At 34.8% G+C, this 23,164-nt stretch overlaps 1 protein-coding gene across 13 annotated transcripts in view; it reads right to left on the bottom strand.

The window, feature by feature from the left end:
• DGKB (diacylglycerol kinase beta) overlaps positions 1-23,164 on the bottom strand; it is a 788,048-nt gene that overhangs the window by 480,825 nt on the left and 284,059 nt on the right. For all 13 annotated transcript variants that reach the window (XM_053218395.1, XM_053218393.1, XM_053218397.1 and 10 more), the window contains 3 exons: positions 20,669-20,757; positions 20,469-20,585; positions 10,438-10,536 (listed from right to left, as the gene is read on the bottom strand). In XM_053218395.1, coding sequence (XP_053074370.1) covers positions 10,438-10,536; positions 20,469-20,585; positions 20,669-20,757 — 305 coding nt within the window. The remainder of the gene's footprint in view (positions 1-10,437; positions 10,537-20,468; positions 20,586-20,668; positions 20,758-23,164) is intronic.

Raw genomic sequence — 23,164 nt, 5'->3', positions numbered from 1 at the left:
TGATATATGCAGAGATACGTGGATTGGTACTTCAGCAACACCACGTTGTCCAAGTTTTTAGTCATAACAAAGAAGAGGGGTACTTGGAAAAGTATGAATTAAGTCTAAGAACATGTCTAGAATTTATATTTTCCAAATACCTTTATTTTCCTGTCTCTGACCTAATGAGCTTCATTGGTTATTTTGTTGGCATTCTTAAAAGTTTGTTTAAGGTAATGTAGGATATTATAGCAAAAGTATAAAGTATTCTGGGGAGAAAAGACCACAATTGGTCCAAAAGGGGCACACTACTGAACATATACTTAATTTTTTATCATATCACCTTTTGCCAATGAATACTACTTTGACCATATATTCTGATAATAATATGTTCTCGAAAAACAAAACAATCATCTCAAATTAACTGTTTAAATGTTTAAATTAATAGTTTATTCAAAAATATGTTTTTTAGGTTTTAGGAAAATCATTCCAATCATTATGTTCCTGATTTAGAAATATGTTTATACTATAGGGATGCCTGGGTGGGACAGTCAGTTAAGCATGTGACTTTTAATTTTGGCTCAGGTCATGATCCCATGGTTCGTGAGACTGAGCCTCACATTGGGCTCCCCGCTGACAGCATGGAGCCTGCTGGGGATTATCTCCCTCCCTCTCTCTCTGTTCCTCCGTGATCTCTCTTTTTCTTAAAATAAATAAATAAACTTAAAAAAGAATCATGTTTATAGTACATAAAAAAACTAAACAACTGTGAAATCTGATTCACCTGTGAAACAAAATAATAAGTATGAGAAGAAAAGGATACTTTGATTACACAGTGACCAGGTTCATAAAGGTGTTCCCTAAGGTGTTATATATAAAAAACAAAGTAAATAATTGGAAACATACTAAACATAAACATTGTTATAACTAAATTATGGTATCTTCATTTAATAAGTTATTATACAGCCGTTAATAGCAATGTTACATAGTATATAGAAACATAAACATTTAATGGTACTAGTTTAAGTATTAAAACAAGGTGTTCAAAATGAAAGCTTGGGGAGCCTACATAGCTCTGTCAGTTGAGCATATGACTTTGGCTCAGGTCACGATCTCACGGTTCATTGGGACTGGACCCCACATGGGGCTCTGTGCTAGTTGGTGTGGGGCCTGCTTGGGATTATCTTTCTCTCCTCTCTCTCTAACACTCCCCCCAGCTCGTGCTTTCTCTCTGTCAAAATAAATAAATAGACTTAAAAAAAATAAAGTGTCACATGATTTACCAAGTTTAGTTACAAAAATGTCAAAAATATATATCTAAGGATCAAGAGGAAATTTTAATAGCTCTTCCATTTATATTACAATTTTTAAATATTTTCTCTTCATTTTAAAGTTGCTTTTATAAATTTTATTTAACAAATACATAGTTCTTTTATAGTAAAATGTTACAATTTACTTCTTAATTTTTTTTTACGTTTATTTATTTTTGAGAGACAGAGCACAAGTGGAGGAGAGGCAGAGAGAGAGGGAGACAAAGAATCTGAAGCAGGCTCCAGGCTCTGAGCCGTCAGCACAGAGCCTGATGTGGGGCTCGAACTCACAAACTGTGATATCATGACCTGATCTGAAGTTGGATGCTCAACCGACTGAGCCACCCAGGCGCCTTGGTTACAATTTACTTTTTAACCATAGTTTCCAACACAATACTTCTCATAACAGTAATATTATGTGGTATCAAAGGAACTATACTGACCACACTTTTAAGTAATTTTCATGAATTAACTAATTTAATTCCATTTTTTAAATGGAATACAGATGTGTAAAATATTAATAACTTGCCTCATGTCACAAAATTAGTGAAAAAGCCAGGATTCAAATACAGAGAATATATTACCTAACAGTATCCAAAAGTGGCTGAACAAATTTACTCTCCCATATGCATTGTATGAACAGTCTAGTTGTTTCTTATCCTTTGCAAAGCTTAGGATTTTTAATTGTCTTAATAATTCTGATGGATGTGTAGTATTCTCTACTGAGATTTAAATATGTGCTTTCCTAATAAGTAAAGATAGTGTGCATATATTTATATGTTTGTAGGTGATTTGTGTGTATATATTGTGTTCAAAGCCTATTTAGGTCTTTTGCCCTCTTAAATTGCATTGTTTGTTACCTATTATTTATATACATAAATTATTTTTATATTCTGGACACAAGTCATTTCTTATTCTGTAATCCTATGAAGGAAACAACTCGCCCACAAATCCAAAGTTCACGTTAGAAACTTAAGTTTCTAGTCTCTATCCTTTCTGGTTATCACTATTCCATGCTTATTTCTGCTTTCTTTCTCCTAAATTGATTTTCCATATCTCACCTCATTTTTAAAACTTTTTGCTGGGCTCTCTGAACCTTTCAAATAAACAAATTATCTTTTTTTCTTTCCAAGTCACTGCCATTTTCCCTGCTATATTTCTGTAAAGAGGTTGCTCATTCTCTCAACCAGTGCTTTGTTGTATAGTTTTTATAGAAATCTCTTGGTTTTCCATTCAAATCATCATTCCTTCAGACCCAGAGTAGACTATCTCTTATCATTTGAAACTCATGGAATCTAATACCTCTCCCCACCATTCGTATTCATTACTCTTATACAGCAAGACCATTTCACAAAGACCCTTTAATTACCCTGGGACATTTTCAGGACAACATACAATAAGCTATCCCCAGAGTTACTTGACCTCTTGATATCTAGTGAACCTCTCTTCTGCACCAGGTGAGCCTCTCAGATCCATGGCTGCAAACTGGATTTTACCATCCTCTGGAACTAATCCACTCTGAAATCAAATTAAACCCTCTAATTCCACTTTCTGCTAAAATTTTCTCTCCTGATTCTCTCAATTTCTTACTTTGTTGGTGTTTTATGATTGTTCATATCATAATCCCGTACTCTATTGTATCTCCTCTGCTCCCAGTTTATATTTATTTGTGATCACATTGCAACCACAATTTTCCTTCTAAAACCTGATCTTGTGGTCTCCAATATATACTAGATAAACCCAACTCCTTGATGAGACAGGCCAGACTTTTCACTATCTCAGACTTTGTCTTGTCCATCTTTCCAAGTCTCACCTTTACACATAACCCTTAATAAACATTTCTTAGCTTCAAGAGCTCACTCTGTACTCTTGTTGCTGAGACTACTCAGATGGAGTTCACTTTGAATTTGATAGCTAAATCCCTACTTATTCTTCAGGATTCAGGCATCATTTCTTCAAGAAAGTTTTCATTTACTCTTTGAATTACCCTCCTGATGAATTAAGAGTCTGTCCTCTAGAGCCCCTACTAGTCAATATTTATCACACCATGATATGTAATCTGCTTTTCTGCCTTGACCAGTAGAGTCTAATTTGTAGGAAATAAGATAAATATTCTTATCTGAATTTTTAGCTCTGTAACCTAAAAAGGCAATGGAAAGAAGGAAGTAGAGAGAAAAAGATGGATGATAAGACATAAAAGAATGAAGCACTATAGCTATTGTATATAAAAACAATGCACATAGATTATCAGTAAAGATTTTAAAATAAAGACACAGTCAAAATAGTATAGAAAGGGCAGATACTTATTTCTAATATAAACTCATGTTTAAAGTAATCAATTCCATATCATTCTTATATTTTAATTTATCAGCTTTACTAGCATATATATATAGATATATAGATACAGAAAATGACTAATCAACCCCTTATTTAGAAAATAAAAGTCTTACAAAAAGAAAATAAAAATCTTGCTTTTAAGTAATAATATATAATAATCATTTTATGCATACAGAAAACTAAATTTAATCATGGAGCTAAATATAATAAAAATGATTTTTATGATGATCTGCTTCATTTCACTGTTCAAACATAAAGTTTAAAATGCAATTTCCTCATGAGACATCTTAAGTCTTCTTTTGTTGAGAGTGAATCAATTCAATAACAGCCTCCCTCAAACTGAAGAATCATTAGGAAAACAGGTATACTCCTAGAGACCCAATTTGCCTGATCATAAAAGAATAATATAAAACTTGGAATGAATGTATGGATTATACCACAGTTTTAGAGAAGTTGGTCAAATTTATAGCTCCCTCGGGGCACCTGAGTGGCTCAGTCGGTTAAGCATCTGACTCTTGATTTTGGCTCAGGTCCTGATCTTAGATTTTGTGAGTTCAAGCCCAAGTTGGTCTCAGCGCTGACAGTGCAGAGTTTCTCTGGAATTCTTTTTCTCTCCCTCTGTCTCTTCCCCTCCCCCACTTGTGCTCTCTCACTCTCTCTCTCTTAAAATAAATTTTATAAAAAATTTAAGAACATTTATAGCTGACTCTATAAAATTACTCTAAGAATCAAAGGGACTCTGGCCTATTTCATGGATTTCCGTGATCTAACAAACTTATGTACTATCAAAAATAATTAAAAAAATAAAAGTACTGAGGCCATTATAATTTGATAAGCTAGCAATAAAGTTATGCATTAGCACATAGAAGTAAGTAACATAAAAATGTGTATCATTGTTAAATGTGGCCAAGCATTTAACTCTAGTGCATCCTAAGGAGAGAAAATAAATCATGACAGTAATAAGACTCACAGTGTCCAAAAGATAAGAAAACCATGATAAAGAGAACTGAGAAGGATTTCTGTTAGGTAATGAAGGCATCTCTAAAAATATAGCTTTTTTTGTGACAATAAGGAGTTCTGTATGATTTTTAAAATGTCTTTCAATATAGGCTGAAGCCATGATGGTGAGTTCACATTTAATTATAGCAAATCAGTAAGGGACTAAAACAAATGGACCAAGTCTGTCTTTGGTTGGAGGTTAAATTTAGAACATAAAAGATAGATTTCAAGCATATCAAGCCATGTTCTACATGCAATTATTACAATTCTATTTTGCATTGTCACTATGAGGTTGGACAACAGAAATTTCTGAGTGCAATCTATAGCAAGAATCAAGAATGAATTTTTAAAGGATTTTATTCAAAGGAGAAATACTCATTTTAACAATCAATTGGGAAGAATTAATGGCTTTTTATGGAAATTAAGTTGCTTATCAAGAGTCTCCACTGAATAGAATCACTTGGAGGTAGGATGAAGGAAGGCCTTCAAGAAATCTGCTTTTGTAAACAGTTCTGAATTTTCTTCAATATGGCAATAAATGGCCCACGAATGTCATCATTTTTGCTGGAAAATTTTTGCAAGAAAGCATTATCAGTATGCAAACACAGCCATAGAACATCTTGACAAAATCTCAAAATTATATAAATTTTAAGCTATGTGTTTTTTTATAATACTTTCAAAATATGCCTGATACCAATTTCAATCACAGAAAACAGTGATTATATCTGATGTATAGAGTTACTGGTTACATTTCAATTTTAATTTCTGAGTAGTTGGTTTTAATCCATTTTTATGGCAATAGGCACTATCAAGACCAATTATGTGTGGAGGCCATTTGTAGTATATGCTAATAAAAACGTGCCACCAGTGAAAAAAAGATGCTTACCTTGCTAATCTGCAAAAGAGGTGAACACATATCAATTGAATCATTAACTTAAAGTTAGTAACAAGTGTTGAGGAGTAATTGGTGGGCTGAGAAATTTGGTGTAGGATTTTTTAAGAGATAAAAAAACCTAAAAAAGACATTATAAAATATCAAAAAAACTGCTGCTATAGACCTTGTACTTATATTATTAAGATGTTTCAACCAGGAATCAGGGCTCCATATTGTTTATACCACTTATTCAATAACCAATTCCTGACCATACAGTTAAGGAAAAGGAAAAAAAAAAAAACCTCAACAAAAATAGGTATCTTAAGTTCCTCATTTTATATTTCCTGGAATGTGATAGAGAAGATATTCACAGCCATTTTGCAATAAGTGATTCTGAACCTCACCTGTTCTTCTTTGAGGACATTAGCATGAGAAAATGGGTCTCATAATTTTTTAAGAAGGAAATTGTTATTGAAAAAAAACAAAAACAAGATTATATTATTTTTGAAAAACTAATGATTTTGGGGGCACCTGCGTGGCTCAGTTGGTTAAGCACCCAACTCTTGATTTTGGCTCAGGTCATGATCTCGTGGTTGTGGGATCAAGCCCCACATCAGTCTCCACACTGAGCATGGAACCTGATTATGGTTCTCTCTCTTTCTCCCCCTCTTTCTCTCTGCTCCCCCCCACCACTTGTGATCTCTTTCTCAAAATAAATAAATAAACATTAAAAAAGACTAATGATTTTCTTTAAGTAAAAGTTTATAATTTTACAACAGGTGACGTGGTGTGGAATTATCCTGGGATATAAAATGATAGCTTAAAAACTGAAATGTCTCAAAGCCCATCAGCCAGAAAAAATTAAGCAATTTTATGGGCAGAACAACTGTATTAATTTGTTTAAAGTATCAGTATTTAGATAGTTAATGGGTTTAATAGGATCTATTCCATGACAAGAACGTAACCTTTAATTTCCACTTAGCAAGTTGGGGGAAATTTTAAAGCAAAGTGATTCAGGCTGGTTTATTAAGATACACAAAACTTCAAAGGCTTTAAAGAGCAGGTGTACTTAAGAGAACTACAGTAGTTCAAATCATCCTTGATTTCTAGTGAGTAATTGGCATATGAAGGACTGGATGAGTTGATCTAGTTAAAGCCTTGCTCACCATGCTAGATAGTTTGGAATTAAAATATTACACTGCATTTTCGCAAGTGGATTCGGGAAGCAGAATGAAGAATGTACGGAATGGAGGCAATTCAGTAAGTGCCATTAGGACAATCCTGGAGAACAATTTGTGATAGTGGCATGTGAGGCCGTTATGGATGGGCTGAACAAAAGGAAAGGATTAAGAATATTAGAATAGGCTGCCCAATGACCAACCTGATATTCAAGATGAAGCAATGATAATTCTAAGGTTTCTGTCTTAGGAAAGTTGGGATATGAATGTTCTAGTCACCAAGATAAGATAAATAGGAGAAGGCCTATTTCGGGATTTGGAAAAGGGGTAATAATGATGAGTTCAGTGCACAAGCTCTGGAGTGACACTTTTGGGTTCCAGTTCTGGTTTGCCACTTCGTTGCCATGTGACATAGGAAATTTACTTAAACTCCGTTTCCCAGTTTCCTCACATACAAAATGGAGATAGTTATAATATTGATCTCACGGTGTCACTATGAGGATTAAACAAACTCATATATATCATTACCAGTAACCACAACCCCTTCATAATCTCCATTTGTGACTCCGCTCGCTCCCACAACCTCACACCAGTAACCTTGACTTCAACAATCTTTGATTCAATTATGATCCATAAGATATTCTTCCTAACACCCATTACTGTGCCTCACTCTTCACGTTCTTACTTCCCTTACCTCCCAGCTTAACTTCCATGACCAATCCTTATAAGCATTCCATTGCATATAGTCTCAATTCCTTGGTTACTCTCTATTTGGATCATATTTAGCAAAACAGTCTTGTTAAGGCTAGGTTATACCTATTCTACTCCTGGAGCTAGATTGAAACTAAAGAAATATGACTGAATGTGACCAGAGAAGTATACTCATCCAAGTTTACTGGTCTTACTCTAAATCTATGATGATTAACAAGTGGCTGCTCATTGTTCCCTGCCAATCAAATGGCATTTCCTTGATCCATTAAGCTCCCACATTTCTAGGTGCCTGTTGTGTAACTTCTTCCCAATCCACAAACTTCTCATACAGTTTATACCTTCCTTGCTCTCAGTAACGACCCAGCTTCCTATTTCTCTGATAAGAGAGAAGTGTCACATATGTTTTCATTCACTGCTTCCCCCTCACCAGTTTGATTGTTCTTTTTAAAATATAAATCATATTTCTGGTCAAAAATCCTCTAATGGCTTCCAACCTCACTTGAAATAAAAACTAAAGATCTTAAAATGGCCTAAATTGCCCCACAGGACATGAAAATTTTTGTGATACTTGTGAGCTTGTCCTCTACTATTCTTCTTTCTCACTTAGGCCCAGCCACTAATCTTGATGCCTTTCAGATATGACCATTTTCTCCTGCCTCTATGCCTTTCCTCGTTCTTCCTTGGTGACTCCTCTGTGAAATTCCATCCCTAGTAAGCCACCTGGGTGACTCCCTCACATTCTTCAACTCTTCATTCCACTATCCCCTTACTGAACTCTTTCTTGACCACCCCTTTCGTAACTGCAGCACCAACATTTCTTCTCTTTTTTTCCTGTTTCAGTTTTGTCTTTTACATTTAACATACAACCAGGTAGGAAATAATTTTCTCATTTCATTGTTTATTGCTGGAATGAAAACCCCACAAAAGCAAAGATTTAATTTAGCTTTTACTGTTTTACCCCCCTGCCTAAAATACTATGTGGCATCAACTAGACACTCAATAAATACTTATTGAATTAATGAATTAACCTGTTTAGCATGGTAGCTGGTATGGTATATATGTTCAATATATATGAATTATCATTATTACATTAAATACTAATAATATATTGGGCATGTAAAACAACATGGGACCTTCAAGTTGCAGCCTCATAGATTTGAGATTCAAACCTATGGATGGAGGATGAACTGTATATAAATTAACATGGTAATGAAGTCAACTAAATAAACAAGATCCCACTGGGAAGAATGTTAAGAGTGAAAAGCTGTGACATATGACGGTTGAGCACGGGATGCACCAACACGGAGCAGGAGGAAGTTATGAAAGCCAGGAAAGATAAAAAAGGAAGTCTCCAGGGAAACCAGGAGAAGAAAGACCAGGAGAATGTGGTATAATGGAAGTCAGTGAAAGGTAGGCATTCATGAAGGATGAAGAGGTCAATAGTGCCCACGTATTTCAGAGTAGAGAGTACCAAGGAAATGAGAAAATGGTAAGTGTTGAGATACAACTGATGATTAAAACTGAAGGAAGATTTCATGACTGAAATTAAATCTTCAGAATCAAGAGTATCTAAAAAAAAAACAATGAAATGATGAGAGGGTTTGTAAGATTGCTAAAAGACAAGAATATTTGTGTAACACGTGTTCTTTACCTTTGATTCTCTCAAAGAAAGAAAAGATAGTGGGTAAAAAGAATACATCTCATGCTTAACTTTATGTGACCAGAGGCTGATATAAGTGGACCAAAGAAGTAGTCCACTGTTTCAATAAATTGAATGGGTTTTACATAGGTAGCTAGAAGGTAGGATGACATAATGAATTTCTTCTCAGAATTAAAATCTGAGATCTGCAACAAAACCAGTAAAATTACTATACTTTTTAAAAAGGATGAAAACATGTAAAAATTCTACAAGTCCTTTCTCTTTAAGATAACACTCTAAAGGAATAAAATGACACCCCAATTCATCTAAAAATGTAAAGTATATTTATATGGCATTCATTATTTTTAATTAATCTTATTTGCTACAGGATGTCTAATAAATCACACACAAAGAAAGGAAATTGAGAATCGGTTATTGCTATCCTCAGCAAGGTGGAGGTATTTTCTTTTGCTCTATATTGTAGTTTGAGAAAATCAGGAGTTTTAAATAATTTTTTTAAATAAAGACATTTAAAATACAACCAGTATTTTACAGATAATTACAAAATGAATCATAAGTGGGTGCAAATTGAGTAATTTGATTAATTTCTAGATTGACCTTTAGAAAAGTATTTGTCTAACATTTTTTAGTTGTTGTATTTTTATTATATCAAGCTGAAGTTCCAGCCACTTAATTTCCATAGTTTTTAAAAAATACAGATTGCATTATATACAAAAAAATAGTTTGTTTTGTAAAATAAGTGTTAAACTTTAGACACAATTTGGATTTTGAAATGTAAAATGAATATCATCTTTAAATATCTGCTTCTCTATCAAGGTTTGCTTTTTTTCTGGGTTACCTCACTTAACACATTTTCCACTTGCACATTTATTTAATTAAGTATTTTGCAGATAGTTAAATTTACTGTTCACTAATAAAAAATAAAATACACCTAATGGCAGTGCATAACTTTCTTCAGCGTATGTGTCCTCATTCTAGGTAGCCTCTGACCTAGATAAGAGAACTCAACGTTGCAGATATATAATGTGCATCCCCAGCAAAATTGCCCATAAGAATAACTTCATTATTCTGGGAAGCTAGATCTATAAAACATGTAAAATGTAGAAGTGTTCTGCCTATACAATTTCTGGTAAGTACAGCATGACTAAGTGATAAAGCCTTAGTCAGCTTCAGTTAGAGCATACCTTACTAAAACGTTTATTGTGCCATGAAGAGAAAAGGAAATATAGTGGACAAAGGTGTCTACTCCGCAGTAATGAGGTCTTTTAGATCTATAGAGCTCTGCCTTGATCAATGGAAAATTAGCTCTGGAAGCATTTAGTGGTATAGTGTACCAGTCAGTCATAGAGACCCCAAGTTATAGCAGGATGATGAGAAGGAAAAACTCACCAGTACTACTGGACAGATTGTTGTGGGTGGTAAAATATGGTCCTTCAGAGGTCCGCAGTCACATTCAGGTTTGAGATGAGAAGCACATTTATTATGCAGCTAGGAAAGTAGAAAGAGGACACTATCAACTCTGGCATGACAAGAGTAAACGTACAGCAGGTATTTCAACTGAGATACAGCAAATACACTAACAATACATCAAAGGAATTACAAGAACAATTAAGATGACCATAAAGCGATTCATATTACATTTGCTTTTATACATCTACCTTAAATAAACCATTTAGGAACTTCTGTGACCCAGCCTATATATTTTCTAATTCTCAGAAATATTTATAGTCAAAATATACTTTAGGCTTTACACCAATAAAAACCTGATTTCTTTGACAAACACAAATTGTTGTCTACTACGGTCCTTCCTTTGCTTATCTGTTAGCATAATCTTGAAACCACTGTGTGCTGTGGATGCTTTTTTTTTTTTTTTGACCCTCCTGTTTTCTCAAAGTCATTCCAAAGTGCACAGCTCAGTATGGGGCATAATTGATCCCATCATTAGTTTTAACTTTGTAATTCAATATGTAAATGTAACCAGAGATTCATCTCAGTAGGAGCAGGATATAAATATAAGAAGATGATTATGATGATAAAAATTTATCTTTATATTGTATCTATCAGCTCTACATTAAGTTAGTGTATAATTACATAATGTGTTATTTACTTTTCAACATGTATGAAACGAAACTGATATTTTTATCCATCTTGGTCACAGGTTTAAATTAAGGTTATAACCTAGTGCATTAAATAGTGATTTTTAAAATTGAGGTGGTAGTTATCATTGGAATCATACAAATTTGCTAAAGGCATCTAGGGATTTCTCCCTCTCCCGCACCATACAAAGTTAATATAAAATTATTAAAATATAAAATTTAACATAAAATATTAATACTTTAGAACAATTATACATGTTAATAAAGCAACATGCCTAGTTCAAAATAAAAGCAGAGCTGCATCACTTTTTCAGTTTGGGACCAAAAGTCACTCCATTGAAGTCATGGCTACATTAATTTCAAAAACAAACTTACCTTTGTAAGCAGTTAATTAGCAATCAAACATAAACAACTAAAGAGTATTGATTTACAGTCGGTGACAGAAATCTACTGAAGGTGTATTTCTGTTGCCCTTGAATCTAAAATATCTGTCATACTACCTCCTTGCCTGACTTAAGACTACTTGGACTGTAATTACTGCACATCAGGCCACATTATATGAAATGAAAGACCCTTTATACATTCATCCATCATTAGCAGCCCTGCTTCTCAGTGACATGTAAACCCCTTCCCAAAAGTGGCTTAATCTTCTTAACAAGCATTGAGGATCTTTGTCAAAAAGTAAGAGATGTTGAAGATAAAGAAGGTCAAGCTACATGTAAAATAGAACTAAATAAATGGGTATTCTAATTTGGCAAATGAAAATGCATAGTTACTTCAAATTAGAACTAGTGACTGGTGAAATATATTATTAAATTATTGGACTTAGTCAATTTCCTTGGAATAAACCATGGCCCTGGAATTTTGGATGTGGACTTAATGGACAATGGTTTCCTCAAAAGATGTGTTGAAGTCCTAATTCTTGATACTTGTGAATGTGAGCTTATTTGGAGAGATCTCTGTAGATGTATTCAAGGTCAGATGAAGTTTAATGGAGTAAGAGTAGCCTTAATCCAATAACTGGTGACTTCATAAGGAGAGAAAAATCTGGACATAGAGGGACAGCAATGAAGGGAAGAGGCCATGTGGCAAGAGAGGTAGAAATTTGGTGATGCAGTTATAAGCCAAGGAACACCAAGGATGGAAGGCAATCACCAGAAGCTAGGAAGAGGCAAGAAAGCATTCTCCCAAACAGCCTTCACAGGGAGTATTATTCTGCTGACATCTTGATTTCAAATTTCTAGCCTCTATGAGAGAATAAAATTCTGTTGTTTTACGCTACTCATTTTGTGGCATTTTGTTATGGCAGTCTTAGGAAACTAATATATCCATCACTATGAAAACTGAACCCAAACCAAACACAAACGATGAGTCTTAACACTCATGTGTTAGTAGGGTGTCACAGCAAAAAAGCTCTTGTGTTTTGATCCTGCACAACCTCTTTAAAACTGAGAATGCAGACTCTCAGAAGCCTCTATTTTGTAGAGATAAGATATATAATAAAAATCCTTGTGTGTACAGAATGAGAAAGCACTGAATTTTTAGTCTTGACTGAAGTTTGTAAAGCCTCACACGTGACTCTGAAGGACAGAGGGGCAGGGCACTCCTAATCTCTTGCCAGCACTGACCACAGATGTGCTATCTGAAGGCCTCAGCCTCCTCCATACCTGCATTCCATGTGCTTCCAACAATTTGCAACTGATCTGGTAAAGGACAAGTGAGCTTTCTGTATAGTTATTTGAGTGTTACCAGATGTAAGAAGAGATGGCAAACATAAACTTAATGACACTTCTTTCTTTTTTCTTTCTTTCTTTCTTTCTTTCTTTTCTTTCTTTCTTTCTCTCTCTCTCTCTCTCTCTTTCTTCCTTACCTGTTTTCCATCCAAAAAGAAAGAACTAAGGACTCCAGTAGAATCACAGTGATGAGCTCAACAGAATGTATGTACAGGGAATAACTCTTCATATCTGGGGTTGGAGATTTCAGAGTAGAAGTGCTAAATAAAGCTAGTAAGGGTTTTTTTTCAGTTTGCCTGTCACATGGCTCATATCATTGAGGTTTATCGAGTCAGCTGTGAGGTAGAATCCTAAAGGAACATAGGCCAATAACAGAGACTATGAGAAAGTTGGTAACTATATGATCGTCAGTGAAATAGGGACACAGAGTGCAAGAAAATTCTCCTACCCCAAAAGTCTATATTAACTAATAATGTGCAATGATGCCTTACACCTTTTTTAAAGACTGGAATCCTATAGCTGCTAAATATATTTGGGTGGCCATAGACACCATGACATTGTATGAAGCCAAAAGTGTCAAAACTGAGGACACCATGTTGGAACTGCTAATCATTCTCATCATTCTGAAAGCTGTAAGTCAAATTTGTACAGCAGATCTAGTTTATTCACTGTATTGCTCAGAGATACACTTGAGGACAAGGGATAAAATGTGAAAGCCAAATATAATAATAATAATACATAGTTCTCAGCACTATTTATCAAGATTAAAAGTGAACATTTTTTTGCTGTGAACCTTAAACTACTCTAAAAATAAAAAGTCTATTAAAAAACAGCAAATGTCCAGAAAATAGGATATGAAAGAATTTAAAATTTCCTTCCTTCCCTTCACACGAAATCTTAGGTTACTGTAATGTTCTATTTCTTGATCAGATTCTTGTTACATGGAACATTCATTTGTGCAAAATTCATTGAGCTCTACCCTTAGGACATTTAAACTCTCCTGCATGTATGTTATTTTTCAATATAATCTTAAAAATGAAAAAAGCGAACATAATCAGCAACAAAAACAATTTGCTTAAACTTGTCACCATGACATTTTACAGACAAGCATATCAGTAAAAGACACAGCTGAGTCCTTTTCAGTGTCAATAAGTTGCTGAAGACTGAAAATTGTCTTAAAGATAACCCAGATCCCAAATCACCAAAAGTGTAAATACAAAAATCCTCATCAAGAATACAAATAAACTAGAGCATTGATGAATCCCAGGTCTTCAATAAAATGGCCAATAGAGCCCAGAGATAGGAAACTGTTACCTTCTTTTAAATGTTTTTATGTGTGCTTATGGTTGTGTTTGCAATTTTTTCTAAGAGTAACGCATAGGTCATTTTATTATATATACAGAAATTCCCATTTGAGTTAAGGGAATCAGACCTTTATCTACAAAATTCATAAAATACGAACCAGCTTTTCCTGGAAGTGAATTAAAGATTTGGAAATAATTTTAGAGTTTATGACAATTTCCAATAGCACCTAATTTACAGCCAGATCTATGTTTATTGGGAAAAGCTGTCTCAAGTTAGGAAGAAAAAGAAAACGTGAGAGTTTGTGTGTGTGTGTGTGTGTGTGTGTGTGTGTGTGTGTGTGTGTGTATTTACAGGGAAGAGTTGAGAAAAGAGTTGGGGTACTCTATTGAAAAGAAAGCATTGGAATTTAAGAAGTCAAAGGAAGAAAAATAGGAAATATATTTTCATTTTAATTTGGAGGAAAAGAAGAGAAGTAAGTCATTCTTCCAAAGCAAAACTAAGGGACTTGATTTACAAAAACGCTGTTGGTTTACACACCCTTTTATCTCTAACATTTTGCAAGTGCAGGTTGCTGCTTTAATGCAAGCTTTTGCTAAAGCATAAATATTCCTGTTGGAAAGGTATTGGAAACCTTTAAACACTACTGCTGGTGGCCTAATATTCTAATAATGTAGTAGCACTCATGATACCAAAAGTAAATAATTCATAGCCACAATATAGGCTTTCTTTAGTCAAGTTCAAATGAAATATATCACCCTCCTATCCTGGGGAGCTCTACCTGACCAGGGACATTTAACTACAATGAGGAGCAAATTACAACTTGTTTTAAATAGAATGTCAAGGAAATAAACTCTCAACAGAAATGAAAACGTATAAATAGTGGGATCTTGGGATCAGAGAATGTAAACAAGAGAAGGAAGAGAGAATCAATGAACATATTTAGTATGACTGATTGAATTATAAAAATGTAATAAAACGGTTTCATAAATGCTAGAAGATAGTTTACACTATTCCTACTTAGGAGTTTTCTGTTTTTATTTTTTCACGTAAGGTTTGCAACAGGAGATAAAACTATTTTCTAAGAGTTTACAATCTACAATATGGCAAAAAGTATCATTTCAAGAAGCCACAACTGCTGACTAAAAAGGAAGTATTAAAATGAGTTTTTACCTTTAGTATTTGTGTAAACTTACTTGCATAGTTGATGCAGATTTAGGTAGTATAGGATGATCTTTTTAAAAAAAAACAGAATTTAGGATGTGCACTTAAAATTCAATATTTAACATTAAGAAGACGAGTATATCAGTGATTAAGTTAACTTATTGAGGACCTTCTCTAACCTCAATACTCTGTTAAGTACTTTAGGTGATTAGGTAGAAGTGTCTATTTTTGACCAGGAGCTCAATCACATTGTAGTCTGGCAGTGTGTACAACTTCAGTACGTAGACCTGAAACCACTGGAGAGCATTTAGTCTTTCATTTTGGTATTGACTCAATGTATAGAGAGTATTTTTAAAAAGGAGAGAGAGAGTAATTAGTGTCAAGGGAAATTTCAAGGAAGATATGGAACTTAATTTGGTTTTTGAGGGGCAGTTAGAATTCAAGGTGGGTACAGTCAAGGGAATAAAGTAAGTAAAATAACAGGTAAGGGGGAAGCATGGCCCTCCCAAGGGACTGCCCACAGCTATGCACGACTACAGCAGGGGCTGTGTGTAGAAAGGAATAACATATACGTCATGTGCTTGGGTTTGGGGCTGATATTTGAGGAAATGAAAACCAGGTCGGGTAAAAGGAAGTGAGGGCTGCATTTATTATCACAGAACTATTATAGGGTGCTGAAGGTGGCATATGATAACAAACTAGTATTTTCAGAAGATGATTCTGGAGGTGGTTTGCAGCCTGCATTATAGGAAAAGTACCTTCTGTTAGGGAGATAAGCCAAGAGATTCTGACTCTAATCTAGTTGAGAGGTGCTAAGAGTTTGCACTTGGGCTGTGAATGATGGATACAAAAACTCAAATCCGAGAGAGATATTTTAAGGAAAAAATGTCAAGGCTCAGTGATAGGTTGACTATATGAGAGAAAGGTGAAAGACAAGAATAAAAGAAACTGATTTCTAACTTTATTTCCAATGACTGCAAGCATGATGATGCCATGGCTGACAGAAAAGAGAGAGCTGGAATTGGTGCTTTTTGTGAATATAAATAAATCAGCTTAGTCTAGGATTTAGTGAGATTCAGGACCACATGGTTCTGGATGATTTTAGAATATGCAGATACTAGTCTGATTTAGTCTGGGCAACTAGATCCTTCCAGAGGTGAAAGAGAAAGGGCATGAGTAATAATCATGGAGTGCCCTCTGTGAACCAGGGGTTGGATTTTGTGACCCTATGATATTTTGCCTAGATTTCATTATGTTAATAATTGTCAATTACTGAGCACTTATTATGTGTGAGGTCTTGCCCTAAATACACCTACAGAGATTTTTTTTTTTACTCGTTTAATTCTTACAACAATCCTATAAGGTGCATATCCATTAACTCCATTTTACAAATTAGGAAACAGCCCACAACTTCTTATATGTCTAGCCCAAGATTATACAACTGCTATCTTAGTTGTTGGACAGTGACCATGTTAAGAATCTATCTGATCGGCCTTAGAAGACTCAACCCATTTCTAAAAGTAAACATAAAAGAAATAATGGCATTTGGGAAACCTGTGAAATGAAGTATCATGCTCTTTGTTTCTCTCTGCAATCTATTTCCCACAGACTCCATTCAGGTAAGTCTCCCTAAAACTCAGCATTGATGAGGCCACAACCCATCTCTTTCACAACTTCTGCTAGCTATGTGCTATATTAATAGAACTTTCTGGGAAGCATAGACATAAGAAAGTAGATTCAGTCTGTTTAAAGGCAATGAGTAGTAGTAGGTAAGCACCAGTTAAGAACTGGTATAAAATCAATTTTATACTAAAATCTTTATACAATGGTTCAAGAAGAAACTATAGATGGCAGTAAATATATAAATATTCTAAGGTAAATATGTTCTGTTTAACCTAGGTACACCATCATTAAATTAATAAATATGTCCTTAAAATTACTCATAATTAAAAATCCAAAAGTGCAGAAAAGGCTGAACTTACTTTTGAGAGGGCTACATATTCTTTTGGATAGATGACAACTTTTTTTAAAAATTGTGGAATGTTGTTTCATAAACCAAATACCCGAATGACCTTTAGAGATCATGGTGTGTGAAAAATAAGGCTGAGGTTCTCCAGAAGCCTCAGGACTTAGCAGAGCTTAGTAAGAGGGCAGCCATTTTTTTTTTTTTTTTTTACTCTGCCTTTAACCCCTCACTGCTCCTTTATTTCTTAAGTAGAACTAAAGGATTTTTTTTTCATTTTATTTATTTTAGAGAGATAGAGATCAGGGGGAGAGGGGCAAAATGAGAGAGAGAGAGACAATCCCAAGCAGGTTCTATGCTCAGCACAGAGCCCAACTCCGGGTCTGATCCCATGACCCTGGGATCACAACCTGAGTCAAAATCAAGAGTGGGACACTCAACCTATTGAGACACCCAAGTGACCCAGAATTAAAGGATTTGAAGACATTTATAGGTTATATTGTGCCCTGCCATAGTGACAAAGTAATCTTCATATATGCACTGATCTTTACTTAAGATGTCAGGGGTTTATTGTCTGAATTGATTTGGACACGAAATCCTGAGACTTGAAAAAGTATATAGTTTCTTCAGAGGGAACACCCTCTTTCCTACAAAAGCAAGGCCCAATTTCTTACAAGATTGGGGCCAACATTCAGATCAAATGTAAATGTGTGACTAATACGTGGTTGGGGTAGCAATGCAGATTTGTGGAGCCATAGATGAGAGGGACATTAAAACATAAGGAAGAAAGGTCGGGAAACAAAATGGGATATAAAACAAGAAAATAATTTCAAGATTCATGAAATAGAAATAACAGACTATTTCCAATGGTAACTTTGATATGAGTCATTTCCATAGAATAGAAAGGAGAGGACACTTCATGGAGATTAAAAAATGAAAGGAAGAAATGAGCTAAATAAAGAAAATTCCGGAAGCTCAAAAGCTTTTGTATTAGCAATGCATATTTTATATTTAGCAATGCATGTTTAAGATGAGTACACATTTAAAAGATATTAATTTAAATAAATTAAAAAAGAGAAGAAAAACAAACCTAAGACATTACATTTGAAATTTATGAAGAATGAGGAAATAACTTGAAATATAAAGAAGAAATAAATTCTGATATTGTCCCAATTCAGTTTATTTTTTTTTCTATATTAAAAAAAATTTTTTAATGTTTATTTATTTTGGAGAGAGAGACAGAATGCAAGTGGGTTAGGGAAAGAGAGAGAGGGAGACACAGAATCCAAAGCAGGCTCCAAGCTCTGAGCTGTCAGCACAGAGCCCAACGTGGGGCTCGAACTCATGAGCTGTGAGATGATGACCCGAGCCGAATTCGGACGCTCAACCGACTAGGCCACCCTGGCACCCCTAATTCAGTTTAAGTCAAGATATAACTAATGAAAGATGCACTATTAAGGGAAAAATAATCAAAACAGGCTTCTATAAGATCTGAACCAAAAACTGCATATTTTACAGATGCTTAGCAAACAAAAATTATTATATAATGTGCACAAATTTTCTAAAACGAAATAGTGTGGTCTTCTTAAAACTGAGGATTTAACACGTTTAAGTAATCCATATGAGTAATTTAAATCATTGTTACACATTTTATTATAATAACCAAACACTTCAAAAGTATAAAACTGTCTTTCATAATTGAGGAAATTTCAAATGTAAATGTAATTTAACTGAGTAATAGCTGAAAATGATTGAAGAAAATGTGTTCATTTAAAAAAGTACGTAATTGTATTTTTGAAATGCAAGTCACAGTTTGTTTTTCTCATTATCCTGTGTGTTATGCATATGTGTGCTTAAGAAAAATCATAAATGGTTTGTGGGGTATGGTGATCAGGGGCACTACAGAAAAATGTACTTAACTGGAACAGTGCCCTCTACTGTTTTAGTTGCACAAAAGCAAGAACAATTTCTCCTCTAACAAGAGCACTCATGCCTTAGCTGGAAAAACAAAACCAAAATGTTATGTGTGGGAGGGGAAACAATTCCATAAATATTTTTGTACTATGCCATAAAAATGGCATTCTATCTAATTCTCAGAAATCATGTTTTAATGTTTGTTTATTTATTTATTTATTTTGAGAGAGAGAAAGAGCACTCACGAGTGTAAGCTGGGGAGGGGCAGAGAGACAGGGAGAGAGAGACAGAATCCCAAGCAGTCTTTTCACTGTCAGCAGAGAGCCCAGTGTGGGACTTGATCTCACGAATTGTGAGAAATCAAGAGTCAGATGCTTAAATGACTGAGCCACCTAGGCACCCCACTAATTTCCAAAAATTAAGCACAAAAATAGTATCAATATCATCTAAAATCATTTATTCCAGAATTTATTTGAACCAGGTTTTCATAATTATACAAACCAAGTAGAATCCTAAAAGTTCCCAGAAAAGACCAATTTACCTCTTCTTTGTCAACTCTCAGTATCATTATAATGACTAGAGTTTACATCTATAAATATTATATGTAAATGCCACATGTAAAACTGTATCCCTCAAATCATGATATAAGTGAAGAAACAAGGCAACAACATATTGTGAAGAAGCACGAAATAAGTTCTTAGAAGCATCGAGAACTAAAATATCGACCCACTTGCATGTCTACCTAGCCATGTGGTCAACATCAATTTGCTATGTTTCTTGGTCTTGGATCTTACTTACATAATTAAGTTTTTTTCATCTTTTTACCTTTTTTAAGCCCATAGATTCTGTGATTAAAATACATTTACAACATGTAAAACAAATTTCTTCCAAAATAGCACTGGGGATGGAGGGAGAGCAGAGTTCTACACAGACTATACCCAACACACAGTGCCCACCCCTAGCCATGGCTTTTCATTACCTTCCTGGTAACCCCCAGAGCTCCCTGGAACATAGCTGGAATCTACATAATGGTAAATTCTCTAAGAATGTCAGTAGTTCTAAAATTCTGGATTCTATGAGGACAAATCTGACTCTGACACTTATCCCTTTGAGAGCCACATGGGATAAGAAGCTTCCATGGTTTTATGCTAAGTTAGTCTAAAATTCTGGATCATCATCCAGGATAAAATTCTTGGAGTGTCGTCATTTTGAGTGAATGCTAGAGATTTGTTTTCCGATGTTACTCACTGTGATCTGACACCAAACACAATGCAGTCCTGTCAGACCCTGGTAACATTTAACCGTCTTGTGGCACTTATCACACTTGGTTGGGCAGTTACCTTCAACCCAGTAATGGTGCATGACCTAGAATAAGAAAAGAACATTGTGATTAAGAGGAGGCATACCTCAACATCACCCTAAGAGAGCAAGTACAGCTACACACTTACATCAGTGTTCTTCTTGGACTTCACATATGTCTTGATGCAAGAAGGCGGCGCTCTAGCCACACAACGCTCATGCACTGTGTACTTGCAAACTGAAAAGAAACACGTATACACATTCAGAGTTAATGCTGGTCCCGAGTGCAATTGTATAGGGAAAGAACAACATTAACAGAACCTCATTCTACATCCACTGCCCCCTAATCAATCCAATCAGCTACATCAAGAAAAAGTCTAAGTTGACTGTTTTTACCATGGAATACAAAAGGCCAATTAGTACAGGAAATATTATGCATGTGAAAAACCAAGACTCCTCTGTCATGGCATAGCAGGAAATGCTTAATTAAATCAGGCCTCACTCAAATTTTTCACAATAATTCCCAGATGACAGAAATATTAAAGACAAATTGATGACTGCCAAATGGCTTGGTGTCATTTGCTAGAAGGAAGAGATCTATATTTTACAAAGTATAGGCATGAGAGCAGCTGGAGGGCATGGAAATAAAAGCCCACGAGTTTATGCTATTTTCTCTATTGATTTATCTAAACCTTAAATGGCTGATTAGTCCATTTCCAGAGAATAGATTTCATCATACATGCCAGGCCTTCAGAATAAGTTTATCCCTCACTTGCCATCATGGCACTGCTTGTCCAAAAGGAACAACCTATTCTAAAAGAGCTCTAAATGTATAAATATATAGAATAAAAACTAAATAAAAAATTACTGTGTAGTCCTCTCAATAAGGCAAAAATAAACCACTACGTAGAATTGGAATGAACAATACTAAATTCACATATTTATATAGTAAAACTGTTTTAAAATATCCACAATTTTTATTTCCTTTGGTGACTTTGAAGACGAAATCACACTTTTTCTTCTTTTCCATATTGGTAACAATGTTGAGTATTATATTTGTCATACTGCTCAGTTAAAATTTGTGAGCAAAATTCTCACTCTCTCTTTGACGGCACTCACAATGAATTATCATTTTGTTTCATATGCTCCCATCAGTAGAATCTACCATGAAAAATCCTTTTCCTTAAAAGTAACAAAGTTTAGGGGCACTTTGTTGGCTCAGTCAGTTAAGCATCAGGCTCTTGACTTCGGCTCAGGTCATGATCTCACAGTTCATGAGTTTGAGAGCTCCGTATCGGGCTCCACACTGACAGTGTGGAGCCTACTTGGGATTCAGTCTGTCTCCTCTCTCTCTTCCTCTCCACCACTCATGCTCTCTTTCTCTCTCAAAACAAATAAGTGAACTTTAAAAAAATAAAGTTTAAAAACAGATTACTTCCTTTGTACATAAAGTATGTTCTAGCATAACTAGCCTCTCAAATGTGGCCACTAGAAACTGCCCTCTGAAGTAACATAAGCCAATTTCACATAAGTTTATTAATATCACTTAAACGTGGCATTAAAACATGGTTTTTATGTCCAATGGGACACGTAAGAGGAAGTCAGTTCTCAGATATAGTACCAAAGATGCTGCTACCTAAAAATAGTATCGGAAGCCAGCAGGGCTGTATGGAAGCCAAGTAAGAAATTAGATTTAATATACATGCACCAAAAAATGGGATGTGTTTAATAAACTTGACAGTTTCTGGGATACCTGTGTGGCTCAGTTGGTTGAGCATCCAACTCTTGATTTTGGTTCAGGTCATGATCTCGCTGTTAATGGGTTCAAGCCCCATATTGGGCTCTGCACTGACAGCATGGAGCCTGCTTGGGATTCTCTCTCTCCCTCTCTCACTCCGTTCCCCCATCCCTGGTCACATGCTAGCTCTCTCTCTCTGGCTCTCTCTCTCTCAAAAATAAATAAATAAACATAAAAAAGTACTTGACAGTTTTCAGTAATTCCATACATAGCAGAAAAGGAGATGGTTGGACAAATTGTTGGACTAAGAGAATGGCATATTTATTGATTAGGACACACTATTCCTCTGTTTTAACAGGGACAAAAGAAAATGTAAACATTTCTCAGGCATAAATATTGTGTATTTAAAAATACTTAGGTGACTTGTTAATAAATTCTTATCTATACTACCAGAAAACTCTAATGGGCAGTACTCACTCAACAGAAAAAAACGGAAATTGTAAGGGTAAGTGTACTGAAATGGAAATAATGGCCACAACTCATGAAGTGGCAACCCTTTGGTTCCCAATATCCATTAATCATATATGAAGGTTTTCCTCATGCTAGCATGAAAAATTACTTGCCTGAGCTTTAAGATTAGTTTGCATCCTTAATTTGAATGCAAATTAGTAATCAATTAATTTAATTGTTTTTAAAAGACCTAAAAGAAATGTCTCATGATAGGAAGACAATGTGAATTAAGTGGCTAACTTGGAAAAAAAGGGCAAATATGAGTAAGATAAAAATATGAGAAACCAGTGGGAATTTTCATAATAGTCCCAGAAGAAATGGGAATCATACATAAATCAAACTACAATGGAAAGAAAATGGCTACTCAATTGGAAAATGTCCTTTGTTCTTTTCCAAG

This window comes from Acinonyx jubatus, chromosome A2 (genome assembly GCF_027475565.1).
Source record: "Acinonyx jubatus isolate Ajub_Pintada_27869175 chromosome A2, VMU_Ajub_asm_v1.0, whole genome shotgun sequence".
In the NCBI taxonomy this organism is placed as follows: Eukaryota; Metazoa; Chordata; class Mammalia; order Carnivora; family Felidae; genus Acinonyx; species Acinonyx jubatus.
The sequence above is the reverse complement of the archived record's forward strand: the minus strand, read 5'-3'. Positions and strand labels throughout refer to the sequence as shown.